General features: G+C 41.2%; 1 protein-coding gene across 2 annotated transcripts in view; it reads left to right on the plus strand.

Annotated features, from left to right (window-relative positions):
- The window catches only part of CERS6 (ceramide synthase 6), an 83,968-nt gene that overhangs the window by 10,294 nt on the left and 59,363 nt on the right, over positions 1-14,311 (plus strand). For both annotated transcript variants that reach the window (XM_079981393.1, XM_079981394.1), the window contains exon 2: positions 13,931-14,036. In XM_079981393.1, the coding sequence (XP_079837519.1) occupies positions 13,931-14,036 (106 nt within the window). The remainder of the gene's footprint in view (positions 1-13,930; positions 14,037-14,311) is intronic.

Here is a 14,311-nt window from a genome sequence, read left to right on the forward strand (position 1 = left end):
CATTAGCAACACATCCTGTAGAATTCTGTCCGTGATATTTTTATCTGCACGATCAGAATGAATTTCAGGAAGCCCAAAAGTCATATTGGAAAATACGGCTTTCGAGCAGTCTGCTCCCAAAATAGGAACCAGGCATTCCAGTTTGGCGACTGAAACCCTGGATTGATGGCCGTTTGGCGCCTAGCTTATATACCGCGAGTTTCATGTGTTGGGCAACTGCAGTTTGCGTAATCTGTATCAGCAGGCATTGGGAAGGGCAGCGGTGGTGGTACTGGCAGCTCATATGCTCAGTCTTGGAGGCTTGGGAAAGGCAGTAGAGGACGTCAAAGCATCAGAGGAGGTGGAAGCTGCAGCAAGAGTTGGCTGTAGCCACCTGCCAGAGAGTGGGCCTTAACAGATGCCTGATGGTGCTGATTTCTGACTCTGGGCCACACTAAAATCAACTGTAGACTTGTATTCGTATTGCACAGGAAGCTGCTTAATGATTTCATAGGATGTATGCAACAAACAGTAGACTCCTGTTTTGAATTTTATACATTTTATGAATTCTAAAGGTGCTTCTTAAAGGTTGAATTATAATTTTGGATTGCATTACCACAGTATTTCACCCAGGTGATAAGAATGCTCTACTGGTTATAGGAGATCTGCCAGCTTATGTTGATAAAAGTTATGCTAATTTTATGCAGCTTGGACTCCCCCCCCCCCCCCGAGACATTTTCAGTGTAGCGATAACAAAATGCCACCTCCTTCTGTTTATACTGTAGCCCCAATCCTAGTTCTACAATACCCAGACATATATTGGTTTCAGAAGAAATGCGCGGTAGAATAATTCACTGCAGTCTGAAAAGTGGGTGGTGAATCGTTTTTATCTATAGTCCCTCTGCTCCCTTTTCTGAAAGCCTATTCTTGTGCTTACACCATCCACTTTACATGCCAGCTAAAATTTGCAGAATTTACTACAGTGCAATGTGAGAACAGTTCTCGTGGCACAACCTGCATGCTTATGACAAAACCTCTCTCTTTTGTTATGTGTTTAAAACATGTAGGCTTCTGCCCAGTGCATGATAACAAGAGCAGCAGAGTGTGGCAGTGGCTATAATAGTTGGTTTTGCAAATCTCAAGGAGTTGCGTCTGGCAGCCTGACAACGCTATGATGCAAACTAAAAGATGGAGCTTCAAACAAGCTTCAACAAGCCTATGAATTAAATTCTAATCCCTAATTTGCAATGACTCTGTTCCTGTAAATAAATGAATGCCCGTGGGGGTGTATCAGAGGGTCAAGGTGACATGCTGTGCCCCCAACTTATGCACCTTCAATTGAATGTCTCTGCAGAACACCTGTGTGTATGGCACTTTCTCTGCAATTGGGAACCCTGGGGAAAGCGATCTAATGAACCACAAAGGGGAAAGTCCTATGTTACAGTGGTACCTTGAGTTACAAATGCTTCGGGTTACAAACTCCACTAACCTGGAAATAGTTGCTCCGGGTTGTGAACTTTGCCCCAGGATGAGAACGGAAATCACACGCCAGCGGTGCGGCAGCAGTGGGAGGCCCCATTAGTAAAAGCACGCCTCAAGTTAAGAATGGTTTTGGGTTAAGAACGGACCTCTGGAACGAATTAAGTTTGTAACTCGAGGTACCACTGTATTCACTTTGTGGGCATTTTGACTGAGAGTGAGCACATTGCTCCTCTGTGCTTATTTTGCTCTGCACACTTAAGAATGGGGCATGTGTGCGCAGCTGATTGTCACCAGAAGAGGACATTCATAGTGCATAACCTCCCTTTTCAAATTGCAGCTTTCTCCCCTTTCAGGCTGCAACTTTTGTCCATGCCTTCATGTCTACCGATGACAGTATTCATAGTATGGTGGAGTATGGAGAGCCTAGCCTTGGGGTCTTGCTCTGTGCTTGGGTCACCAAACTCTCTGACTTTTTCACATGCTAAAGCAGCCTCTTAACTGCTCAGCCAATCAGGTAAGGTAGCCTTACATATTCCAGACCCGCCTCCGTCCACCCTACATCCTGCAAACAAAGAAAAGATAATTCAAATACTATGCAACTGCCATCCTCTTACATTTAACTTGTAAGCTCCACTCTGAAAATTCATTTCTTCATCATCTGTGTAAAATCTTATTTTCTATATGATTCGCTGGCAAGTTTCTTTCTTTCTTTCTTTCTTTCTTTCTTTCTTTCTTTCTTTCAGAACCATACACCTGGCTATTTGGCATCTGCTGTCTTTTTGTTTTATCATCTTGTCACCTCTATTTAAAAAAGCAATTTCTCTTCTGACATCCCTCCACCCCTGCCCCTTTTCTCTAAGTGATGTAGTCACTGATCTGTTAACAAAAAAGAACTAAGAACAGACTTGGTAAGATTAGAATTAGTGAAATAGACAAGAGACTACTGGTATCTGGTTCCTTCTTTTGCTTCCCACTTTCTACCTTTTCATGGAGCAATGTATATCAAGGTCTAGAATAAATACTAAAAAGAAAAGAACAGAAATAAATTCTCAAGACATAGGTGAATTGACTGAGATTGGCCAGAGCCAAATCTAGAGAAAGATTTGACCTAGTTCTATCAAACTGTTCAACATAGCAGACTAAGTTGGTTATAAATCTGTTGTTTTTTTTAAATCAAATGCCTGAAATGCAGCTATATTTCCAGTTAGATAAATTCACAATCTTATTTTTAGGGTGTACATTTGATAGGTTAGGCAAATGCTGGAACGAATATTTCAAGCTGTGCTTGTGCCAAGGTGTACACGCGCTTACTTTGTTACATTGGGTTTACTTCTCATTCTGCAATATTGTGCAGTATTCAGTTGCATATGCCCATCTGTGTTGCTGGAGCAGTGAGTGCGCACACTCCAGGATTTAGTTACAGATAGGTAGCCGTGTTGGTCTGCCATAGTCAAAACAAAATTAAAAAATTCCTTCCAGTAGCACCTTAAAGACTTATCACAAGACAGAGAAACCAGTAGGAGAACACTTCAATCTCCCAGGACATTCTATACAAGATCTCAAAGTAGCTGTTCTATTACAAAGGAATTTCAGAAATAGGCTGGAAAGAGAAGCTGCTGAATTGCAACTTATTACCAAACTTAAAACCATGGAGAGACCTGGTCTGAACAAAGACATTGGATTCTTATCTCATTATACATGATAAAGCCATTTTTCATCTTCTCACCCCTTGCTTTTTCCTGTAAGACCTATCGCAGTCGTTAAGAGTCGTCAACAGGCTCATCACAGCTATCTGCCAATCACCCAATCCCACCACCCTTCTGAGTAATACCCCTCCCCACCTTCTCACTATATAGAAGGGTCTGGTGACTTCTGTTTCAGTATATCTGAAGAAGTGTGCATGCACACGAAAGCTCATACCAAGAACTAACTTAGTTGGTCTTTAAGGTGCTACTGGAAGGAATTTTTTAATTTTGTTTTGACTCCAGGATTTGCAACCGTTCTTTTCCTATTGCCTTTTTCATTCTAATTTAATTACAATTACAGGTCATGTTAAAATTTGGGTTCCGGTAATCTGTTGGTTTATTGGTACAGATTATGCTTTTTTGAACAAATTCATTTTTTGTATGCACAGACACAAAATAAATTATGCAAGAAACACCAGAAAGAGTGCTACAACTTAAAACGTCTCTCTCTCTCTCTCTCTCACTCTTTTTACAGTACTTAGTATTTCTTGGTAGACTTATTCACATGAGATGGTTTTTCACAGTAAAACAAAAAGCATCTTGTCTTTCCCAGAGGCTCATTATAGTGAGTGATTTTCACCATCACTATGATATGTCAGGGACTTCAGAGCCAAATATCCACCACAGATTTGGTCTCTCCTACTATCTTTGCAATTGAAATATAAGCTGTAATGAACTAATTGTTTGCCAGATGATTGGTGTATTCATTCTCTTTCTCTCTCGCATACTCACACATTGTCCACAGAACAATGTCTTTGAGGTCTAGTCCAGAGTTATATGTTATATGTTAGTGGGAAAATGTACATATCCTATGCATCTGATTTCTTAGTCAAACCCCAAATTAGAAATACCGGTATTTCCTGTTTCATTAAACCAAGGAGAAAAGAATAAGAAGAGAAGAAGAAGAAGAGTTCGGATTTGATATCCCGCTTTATCACTACCCTAGGGAGTCTCAAAGCGGCTAACATTCTCCTTTCCCTTCCTCCCCCACAACAAACACTCTGTGAGGTGAGTGGGGCTGAGAGACTTCAAAGAAGTGTGACTGGCCCAAGGTCACCCAGCAGCTGCATGTGGAGGAGCGAAGACGCGAACCCGGTTCCCCAGATTACGAGTCTATTGCTCTTATCCACTACACCACACTGGCTGATATATCTGGAGGAAGTTGTGATCTAATATGTCCTGTATCTTCATAATTACTCTGTGTACATCATTATTTAATTCCACTGTCCTTTAATCTTTTTCCAGCCAGTTCCCAGAAGACAGGAGTCTACTCCAAACTGTTGAGTGTCCCAGTAATTAATCTCCACATTAAACCACTGACACGAGGCGGTGAGATGAGCTTCATGATTATGATGCTCTATATTAGGGACTGCCAGACACCTGCCTTTAGTTGGTTGAAATAATTAATTATGCCAATCAATTGATTAATATAATAGTACAGAAGGACTTGTTCCTATGGCTGCACGTATTACAAGTGAAAGATGAGCAAGGGAGATGAATAGTTAAATGTTTTGACTGACATTTAAGACAATGGAAAGTTTAAAGAGGAAGGTCTGGAAAAGCAGTTAGCATTATTGGATCTCTAGGGCCCGCATGGTGGTTGGCCCACCTTCAAATTGGTTGCTGATTCCTAGTCTTGTGCATTCTGTGAGCAACCTTATTTATTTATTTATTTACCATATTTATAGTCCTCTCTTCACCCAAAGAGGAGCAGAGCACTGTGCCCCTTCTCCAGCAGCCTGATCACTTTCCTGCATGCAATTTCCTTGTCGCCTGTGGCTAACGGCAGACTTCTTAGATTTTAAACTTTCTCAATTTGAAATTCAGATATTTGCTGAAGTATGCATAATAACTGGTTATAATTATTAAAACTGGGTCAAAGCTAACTACAGCCAGTTACATTTTAATTGCTATTGTGACACACGCGTTCAGGAAGTGTCCCAACTCTTTTTTGTACCAGCATAGAATCCAAGGAGGCTAATAACTTCTGTGGGGTTATTTATTCAGTCCAGGTGTATAATTCACAGCTTTGTGTCATATAGCTTATATAGCGTTTTTGCCTGACACAATTATCTGGCTCACAGGAGACAGAATTTTGCTTGGCTCTTTGTACACATGCAAAGATACTAAACAATAACGCTTGAAAGTGCAGATGAGTTTTGCTGCAATCCCATGCATACCTATTTGGAGGTGAGCACTTTTGAACATAGAAAAGTGCTACTTAGTAATTGAGGGTGATGTAGCAAACGGGATGATGTCACAAAAGTACACACGACAAGTTAGACTTCCTTCATGCTGAAATCACTGAAATGATACATTTGGAATGCTTCCTGAGTAGGCAGGCACTTCAGAAGCAATTACCTAAAAATCTCCAAAGGCTGTTTCTGACACTGCCAGAAGCTACCATGAAAAAAAAAAAGTTTTCTTGACAAAATGTGGTTATTAACAATACCTATCTGACCTTACAAGTTTTATAGGTTAGCCCGTACATAATGTTGGTTGGTTTTAAATTGCCATACTGTATATTTAAAAAAAATAATACTGAAAACTTACAGCTTTCAATAAAAACCAATAAAAAATAAAAAACAATAAAAAACAATAAAAAAAATCAATAAAATCAATAAAAAAGAATATTGCCAATGGGATCTCATAAACGAGATCTCATGCAGCTGTGTTCATTGCCATACATGAAATAATTCTGTCTTCCATAATATTCATTTATTAAAACACATTACCAAAGTGTGGATTACCCCTCTTCTCGCAAAAAGCCACGAACAAGAGGTCTGAACCTGGATTCTTTAGAATTCAAGTGAAACCAGCAACAGAATGTTGCAACACATAATTATCCTATCTTCTGCCCAGCGTTGCAGTCACTAAATCCGTTCTCCAGGATACCATCAGACATGGCACCCTCCAGATGTGGAACATCAACTCCCATTGTTCCTGCTGGCCAGGGCAGATGGGAGTTGTAGTCCAACATATAGAGGGCACCACATTGGCTACCTCAGTTACAAGATGTAATAACATTCCACTCCTCTTTCCAGTTTCCTTCATTTTTCTTTTCAAACTAACACAAAATGTTCCTTTTTCTGTAGTCCCGTTTTGGCTCTAATTGGCACTCATCATTTGAGTTCCCTATTAGAGGGAGTGATAGTGGCACAAAATAGCAGATGTCAAGAAAATGACTCATATTTTTAAGGTACTTGTAATGTCAAATATAATATTCTCTCTCTCTCTCTCTATATATATATACTTCCATTGTATAAGGAAGAGCATTTATCTTAAATCTATATGCCTTCTTCCTACTGTATCAATTATGAAGCTAACTCTTATTCGTCTTAAAGGATTACATATGCATTTAGGGAGTATGGCACACTGTTGTCTTGTCATAATTGTAAAAATCATGAATAGCTTTTCCAGCACTTTTCCTTCAGGTAAAAGAATTCCAAAGAAGGAATCCGTTCCTCTGTTTGGTAGAAGAATAGTGAAATGCTGTTTTTCTCTTCCTACCCTTCTAAGCAAGTGTTTAAGGTAATAGTTGTCACAGTGGGCACACGGTGAATGTTCTGAGGATTCACCCATCCATGTTGGACCTGATTCATGGATGCAGGTAGCTTAGAATCCAGGTGTACGGAGACAGTTCCACAGGGCAAGTAGTTCTCTGTGCCCTTCAGCGTTGTGTCTTTCCACTATGTTGCTCCAAGTGCATCCATATTCATCACACCACTTTTAAAAAGGCATCTTTTGTTCCATCTTTTTAAAAACAGATTGCTTTATTTATCTTTAGCCAGACCTTCGCTACACCCTCCCTCCCTTTCGATGCATAAAGTTTTATATGGGTTGTCCCTGAAACCCAGTCTTCCCACCCACCACTGTGCATTTGCTGTTGTGTGATTAAAGTTGATGGAACTGCATGCACAGTGAGCAGCTTCATGCAAACAGCTTGAATCTTGGAGGAGTCTTGTGTGGTTGTGCTTCAGGCAGGTACCATGTGGCTCGTTGCACACCTGAACTGACTCTTAAGAGATGGAGTGCGTGATAGCCATTTGGACCTATCATGAATGTTGCCCCCAAGCTGCTTTACAAGAGAATCCAGACACAGAGTAACTGTTGCAAGCATTTGCACCATCCTTTGGGGTCCTGAAACTCGTAAGTCAGAGGTGAGGCACTTGTGGGCCTCCAGATGTTGGACACAACTCCCTCCAGCAGCAATTGGAATGACAAGTGGATAGGGATAATGGGAGTTGTAGTTCAGTAACATCTGAAGGGCAATGGGATCCCCACCCGTACTCTATCCCCGTGACCTGTGACTGTGGGGGATGTAGCATTAGGAGTATGGACATTGTCTCCGTTCAGATATGCCAGGCAGCCGGGGAAGGGGAATAAGATGCCAGAGAGGGTCAGGAAGTCAGATTATCCTCCACCAGGGCCAGGGCCTTCTCAGTGATGGCTCCAACCTGGTGGAAAGCTCTGTCCCATGAGCAGGGCCCTGCAGGATTTAACTTCCTTCCGCAGGGCCTGTAAGACAGAGCTTTTCTGCCTGGCTTTCAATTTGAACTTAGTCTGATCTTTTATTCCCCTTCCTTCCCTCCCTCTCCCCTTTTTATGAAGATTACCCTCTCTGGGATCCCACAGCTAATTCTTCCCTGGTCTCCTCACTGGCCCAAATAGGACTAATTTGGCCAACTAGCCCTGGTGATCATCTAATGTTTATTGGATGGATTTCCCCCCTAAATTGATTTTTGAATTCTAAATTTATTGTTATTCACGTTTTATACTGTATTTTATGCTGTTTTTTTGTTGCATCAATTAAGTATTTTAAATTTGTAGTTAGCTGCCCTGAGTCTGGTTTTCTGAACCAGGAAGGGCGGGGTATAAATAAAAATTTATTATTATTATTATTATTATTATTATTATTATTATTAATCTTTGGTGGCATTCCTATAGCAAAAATAATGAGTCTCCTAGCCTTTGGTTTCAGATCACTTGTGTGACAAGCACAGTGGTATGTTCACTGAAGAAAAGAAGGAATAAATACTCAAGATTCCTCCTATAAAGCACTGATATGCTGAGTTAAATGCATTAGAAGTATTAACATCCAGACCAGCACAAATGAGCAAATGTTTCTTCTCCACCCCAATTGTTTTGGAAAACGTACGCCTAAAGAGCTATTTATTTTTAGATATTGCATCAGATGTTCACCAGCTGGCTGTGAAGTATTAATTTTTGACTTTGCAATACATCTGTATGTGCTTTTCTAAAATTGTTTTCTAACAATTATGAATGTAGGCTTACAACATTTGTATCTGTTGAATAATTTCTGCCCCACCTTTCTATTCCGAAAGAGACACTCAACGTGTCTGACAAGGTATACAGCAGAAGCAACTCCAAAGATAAAAACAATTCCATCATCAAAGCTGCAATCCTAATCCTCTAGCCATGCTGCTGGAGGGGTTTTAGGATTCAGCATCTTTTGGCCTCTGCCAGCTGTGCTCGTTGGGGCAAGATACTACAAGTTGTAGTAAACGGTGTAGGTGAAATGGCTTCCCTATGCAAGAGGGAAGTAGGCTTGGAAGTGAAAGGCAAGATTGGATGGAAGGCTAATGATTTGTTTTCTGCATCTGACGAGGACTACAATTTCCCCTTCAGATTTGGTGATTCCGATTCATACCTCTTGCATTGCTGCAGTCAGCAAACTGTTCCTGTGGCTTACAGCCTGGAAACGCTAGCAAGTATGGAATGAGTAGCCTGTTCTTTCACAAAGATTACGTAGTTCCCTGAAGCGCAACTACGCTGGTATGGCTGTGGCCATCTTTAGCTTTCTGCTCGCAACTGATGTTCAAGTTGCTTGCTGAATTGTTATCTTGACCTTGCTCTCCAAAAAACCTCAGGATTTTCACACATGCTCCCTCTTCCTCTCTTATTCTTAAGCAATCCTCTGAAGCAGATTGAGGGTGGTATTCAACAAATCTTTGCAAAGGGTAGACCTATTGCAGTTAATCAACCCAGTTAGTCATGGCCCATTTAATTTCAGTGGATCTACCCCGAGTAAAAGTTGGTTGAATGCCACCCTAGCTGCTATCCAGTCTGCCTGTAATGCCATAAATAGTAGCTTGGGAGCTGAACCATAGGTGATTGCCTTCTCTTTTCTATTTACCATAGGTGATGCGTGCATGTGTGTGTCTGAGAGGTGGGGGGTTTTGGAAGTGACTTTTGGATATCAAGTATGAAAAGGAAAGGAGTGTAGGCAGGCTACTTTCAGAGTGTGGCAGGTAAAATATGAAACTTTAGTGTCTGAATGGGTGGCTGTGGGTAGTAAAGATATAGGAGAGATGGAATAAGAGAGGTAGTGCTTTGGAAGGTGAGAACATGAGTGCCTGGGATAGCAACTGAATGGACATCTGGGGAAAATAGGCTATGGAGCAGGAGGCTGGGACTTTTAAAGTGTGTATTGTATCTATTAAGTACATACAGGTGAAACTCAAAAAATTAGAATATTGTGGAAAAGTTCATTTATTTCAGTAATTCAACTTAAAAGGTAAAACTAATATATAATATATATAGACTCATGACATGCAAAGCGAGATATATCAAGCCTTTATTTGTTATAATTGTGATGTTTATGGCGTACAGCTGATGAGCTTGAGCCACTTAAGGCTCTCATCCCACCCACAAATGTAATTCTTGAAAGCGCCATCCCCATCCGCAAGCATTTGTGATTTGCCCTACATTTAATATAAAAGCTACTCAGATATATCTGGCATATTTTACCAGTTATTTCATAAGCAGTACTATAGAAGGACTTGACTAAGGGCACAGTGATATCTGTTGTGTGTTTGAATAAATGTTTTTTTCCATATCTAGAAGTCGGGGTGGGGGAATATCCTTGAACGCTGGACTTAATCTGGTGACCTGCAGTAATTTAGAAAAAAAAAACCCTCTTCTTTCTGGGTAACTGTCTCATTTTTTATTTTTTATTTTAAAATCCTGATTAGTTCAATTACAAATCCAAAACAAAAGTCTGCCCTTTAGCGAGCAGAATGTAGGCAATGTGAGGAAATCTGCTGTGAAACTGTTGGAAAAGGAACAGCATGTCTTTTTCAAAATACCAGTGGAAATGCCACTTCATATGAGAGAGACTCTCTCCCCATCATGCCCTCTGTTTTTCCATCCCTTTGCTCTTTAGGAAATCACATTATGTCTTAAATCTACAAACCTGAACCACCCCAGACAGACTTTGCAATAAGTGCAAAGTTGTTTCTTTTCATGGGGGTTAGTTTAAGGCTGCTGATGGCCATCACCCAGTGAGGGAGTTGTATTTACACTAAACTTGACTATCCTTCACATATGAAACACATCTCCCTTCTTGGAGATAATACGTTCAACAGCTTATATTGCACATGATGGGCTCCTGCACATGGAGCTCAGTGGGTCCCAGGCATACACACCCCGGACCACTTGAAAATTGCTGACGGACTTGGTGGACCATTTGATTTTTTTGCCTGTTTCAGAATTGTAATGCACCGTGCTTGTCCTCTCTTAGTTTCTTCCCTTTTTTTGTGGCTGCATCCTTCATTCCCACCTTCCATTCCTTTCAACTGCCTTCTTAGCCTCTTTGCTCTGTGCCTTTCCCTATCTTTCTGCCAGCCATGACATCAATACTCTAAGGAAGGCAAAGCCACCTTACTGCCCCATTACTTCTGCAGACCACCTGAATGAAGCTGATGGACCACTGGTGGTCCATGGACCACACTTTGGTGGAACCCTTGTCTAGTTGGCAGGTAATTTTGAATGAACCTCACCCCTTTGCATTGCAAACAGAATTTAAAGCAGATTATGTTCTGTGTCCAATGAGTCAAATGGAAAAGAGTTATTGGATTTTTTCTTTTGAGTTCCTTGAAGACTTATGAAGGTTGCAGTACGCTGGGGTCATTTATCTTAAGTCTTTTAAATTGGAGGATTTAAATTAAAAACTGAGAAGACTTTAGATTGCTCAATAGCATCCATATTAGTGTTCAAAAAACATTAACAAGCAGAATTGAGGTTTTGTTATCTCCCTGGGAACAACCTGAAAGACAAATGAGTTGGTGAAATATTGAAAGGATCTGCTATATTTGGTGCTCATTCTAGTTGCGTCTGTAGTTATCTGATATTCTCAGGTGCTTTTAAACAGAGTTGCTATAGCTTAAATCCAGAAAATCTTGATTTACGCCTTGGCAGAGAAAATGCTTGGGAACAGTGGATGTGTGTATATACATATATATATATATTTACACACCCACACCCACACCCATACACACCCTGAGTGAATTGTGTCACTCATTACAATGGAGGAGTCTGACCCACTGCACATAGCCGTGAAAGCCATTTGACAAAAAGTGGCATTTGGTTCTAGCTGATGTTTGGATGTGGCCAGCATGGAATTTAGCTTGCTAATGCAGGGAAGATGCACTTGCATTCCCCCATATATCTATCTGTCTGTCTATTTATCTGTCTATCTTTGAGAAGGAGCTGCATTTCCATAGGTGTTTGTGGAGAAGTCTATGTATGTGTTGTGTTAGGCATTAGGACTACAGATGAGATTTTCTGGGACTGATACACTATTTGCATTAAAGCCTCCCCTGTGGAGTACAGCCTATGGTGACAGCCCCTGTGAACTTGGTGCTAAATATAGACAGGAAACAAAGACAGTGAAGAGTGGGGCGGGGGGGGGGGGGAGAGACCTCGGGACTGTGTGTTTAATTACGTCCAGCAGGGGTCTTAATTTGGCCCACAAGGCCATTTACCTCAGTGCATGCTCTCCTACCTAACACCTAACATATGATGTGATGGAGACGCTCCCTGCAAAACTGACAATGCCTGAAAATCCCAGTTATCCTGATCACCAGTGTTAAGTTGTGGGCGAACATATCAGACGACACAGCAATTCTTCCAAGCAGCTCTTTATTTGTAAGCTGGAACAGAACTAACTGAGGAGCTCAGTCAGCCTGCTTATATAGAGCTCTAGAACAATGTAACTGTTGCCATTTTCTAAAACTATCCAATCACTGAACATCACTTTTTGATCCTTCATTTGCAAACTATCTAATCACTGAACGTCACTTTTCGATCCTTCATTTGCATAACTATCTACAGTATCCCCCTGCTGGCCCAGGGTGAGAACTTCAGTACATAACAACCAGCACCTCCAAATATCTGTCCCTCTGCCCATGCAGTTTGATTTCAGATTGCACAGAAAAGGAAAATGTGGGAATGTCACCTCTCCATCATCGCCCAGAAATATATATCTCCACCTTCCAGCTGTGGATCTGCTAATCAACCAGGATAAAATTCCAGCCCTGTGCAACACAGCAAAAGCACCAATTATAAATACAAAGTGCAGGGTAGAGATATAAAATAAGTAATTACAGCTAATTGCCAATTGGTGCAATTGCAATGGTGCAAGAAAGCTCTGGCTCATGACTAAAGTGTTGTGATCATGGGAACCAGTGCTGGCTTATAACCGCCTCCTCCTCCCCAGTCGGCAGTCTCTTTACATTCAGTGGAGGTCTCCGGGCTTCACTGATAAACAGAAGTGTTGTCAACAGCTCCATTCTAATATCTGATTTGATTTTTGTTGGCTGTGACTCAGCAGTGTTTTATTATTTAATTAATAAGTGATAGACTTCACCCCACCCTTGGATCTAAGCTGCTTCTGTATGATGGATTGCCAGCTATTTCACCCCACCCCTCTGGCAAGTCTCCCACACCAATAATGCTAACATGATATGCTGAAGCTTTCCCCAACTTGTAGGACTCAAAAGTTGGATGCGAGAAGCCTTTTATCAGCTGCTTGCTCATCATGGAGCTGATATAGGGGCCTGGAGTCCTGCCCAGGCATATTTGTAGGAGGCTCTGCAACTGAAGGCACGGAGCAAAACTGAAGGTTGCTTCCTAATCTAGCTGCTTTGGGATATGAATTGAACATAGCTTATGTTAGCCACTGTCCTTGCTTATCCATTTTGAATTCATCTGTGTTTGGCTTTTGCCACTGAGAGGGAGAGGGAGAGAGTCTGTTCTGATGCAGTGAATACCCAGTCAGCCAAGAGAAGCCTGATTAGGGGAGATAAATTTCTGCTGCAGCCCAGGAATGCCCTGGCACAATTTTGTCTCTGTGTGTATTTGGCTACTATGTGGTATGTGGATATTGCCATTGTCTGCTAATGCGGAAATGCTTTCCCTTTTGTATAAGGAGAGAAACTGCTCTTGTCTCGGGCCACCTCTCTGAAAATGAGCTTAAATTCCTATTGGGTGTTAAGCTTTCTCTGTCTTTAAACCCAGCATTTGACTTGCTCTCTTCTGTTCATTAGTGTAATCCAGGAATTCCTCTGTAATTGTGAGCTTTTCTGTTTTAGTTACAAGCAACAGCAGCAGAGGTTAATATTCCGGGGTTTTTTTTTTTTACTTCTCTAAATCTTCAGCTAGAAACACAAGGATCTGTGGAGTAAAGCTTCAGAAGTGGACAATCAGCCTCTGTAATACTCTATAATTATTATTTACAATTTAGCTTCTGCAACACGCTTTCATCCTCTCTGAATAAGTTTGATGGCAGGGGGCCAGTTGAGACATACTGGGAAAACACATTCTCCTGCTATGTGAATGAGTTGCAGTGAGCTGTTTTGATTATCTGACCACTTGTGTCTAATGCCTTATTTTTCCTCTACTTTTTTTTTTTAACATTGTAGGTTTATAGCCAAGCCATGTGCCTTAGGCCTAAAAGTCCAGGCCAATGGACCCCGGAAAGCTCAGCCTAATGCTATTCTTGAAAAAGTCTTCACTGCAATTACAAAGGTACAGTATGCACCTAAAAAAATGGTTTACTTTGGGATAAGGGATAGGTTCGTCATGAAATATGAAATAACTTGGGTTGGAGTGGGCCCCTTGGCAAAATGCCATTTGGTGGACTTCCTGATGGGCTTACTGTTTGGTAGCAGTGCTCTGGGGAGTGTCTGGCTCTGGGGGCCACCATTTAATGCGCTGGAGCGATGCTACATTGTGAGTGCTGCATGAAAGTGCTTCAAGACCCAGTCACCTAGCTCAAGGTGGCAGTAAAAAAGAACTGATTA

Source organism: Podarcis cretensis (assembly GCF_951804945.1).
Source record: "Podarcis cretensis genome assembly, chromosome: 1".
NCBI classification, from domain to species: Eukaryota; Metazoa; Chordata; class Lepidosauria; order Squamata; family Lacertidae; genus Podarcis; species Podarcis cretensis.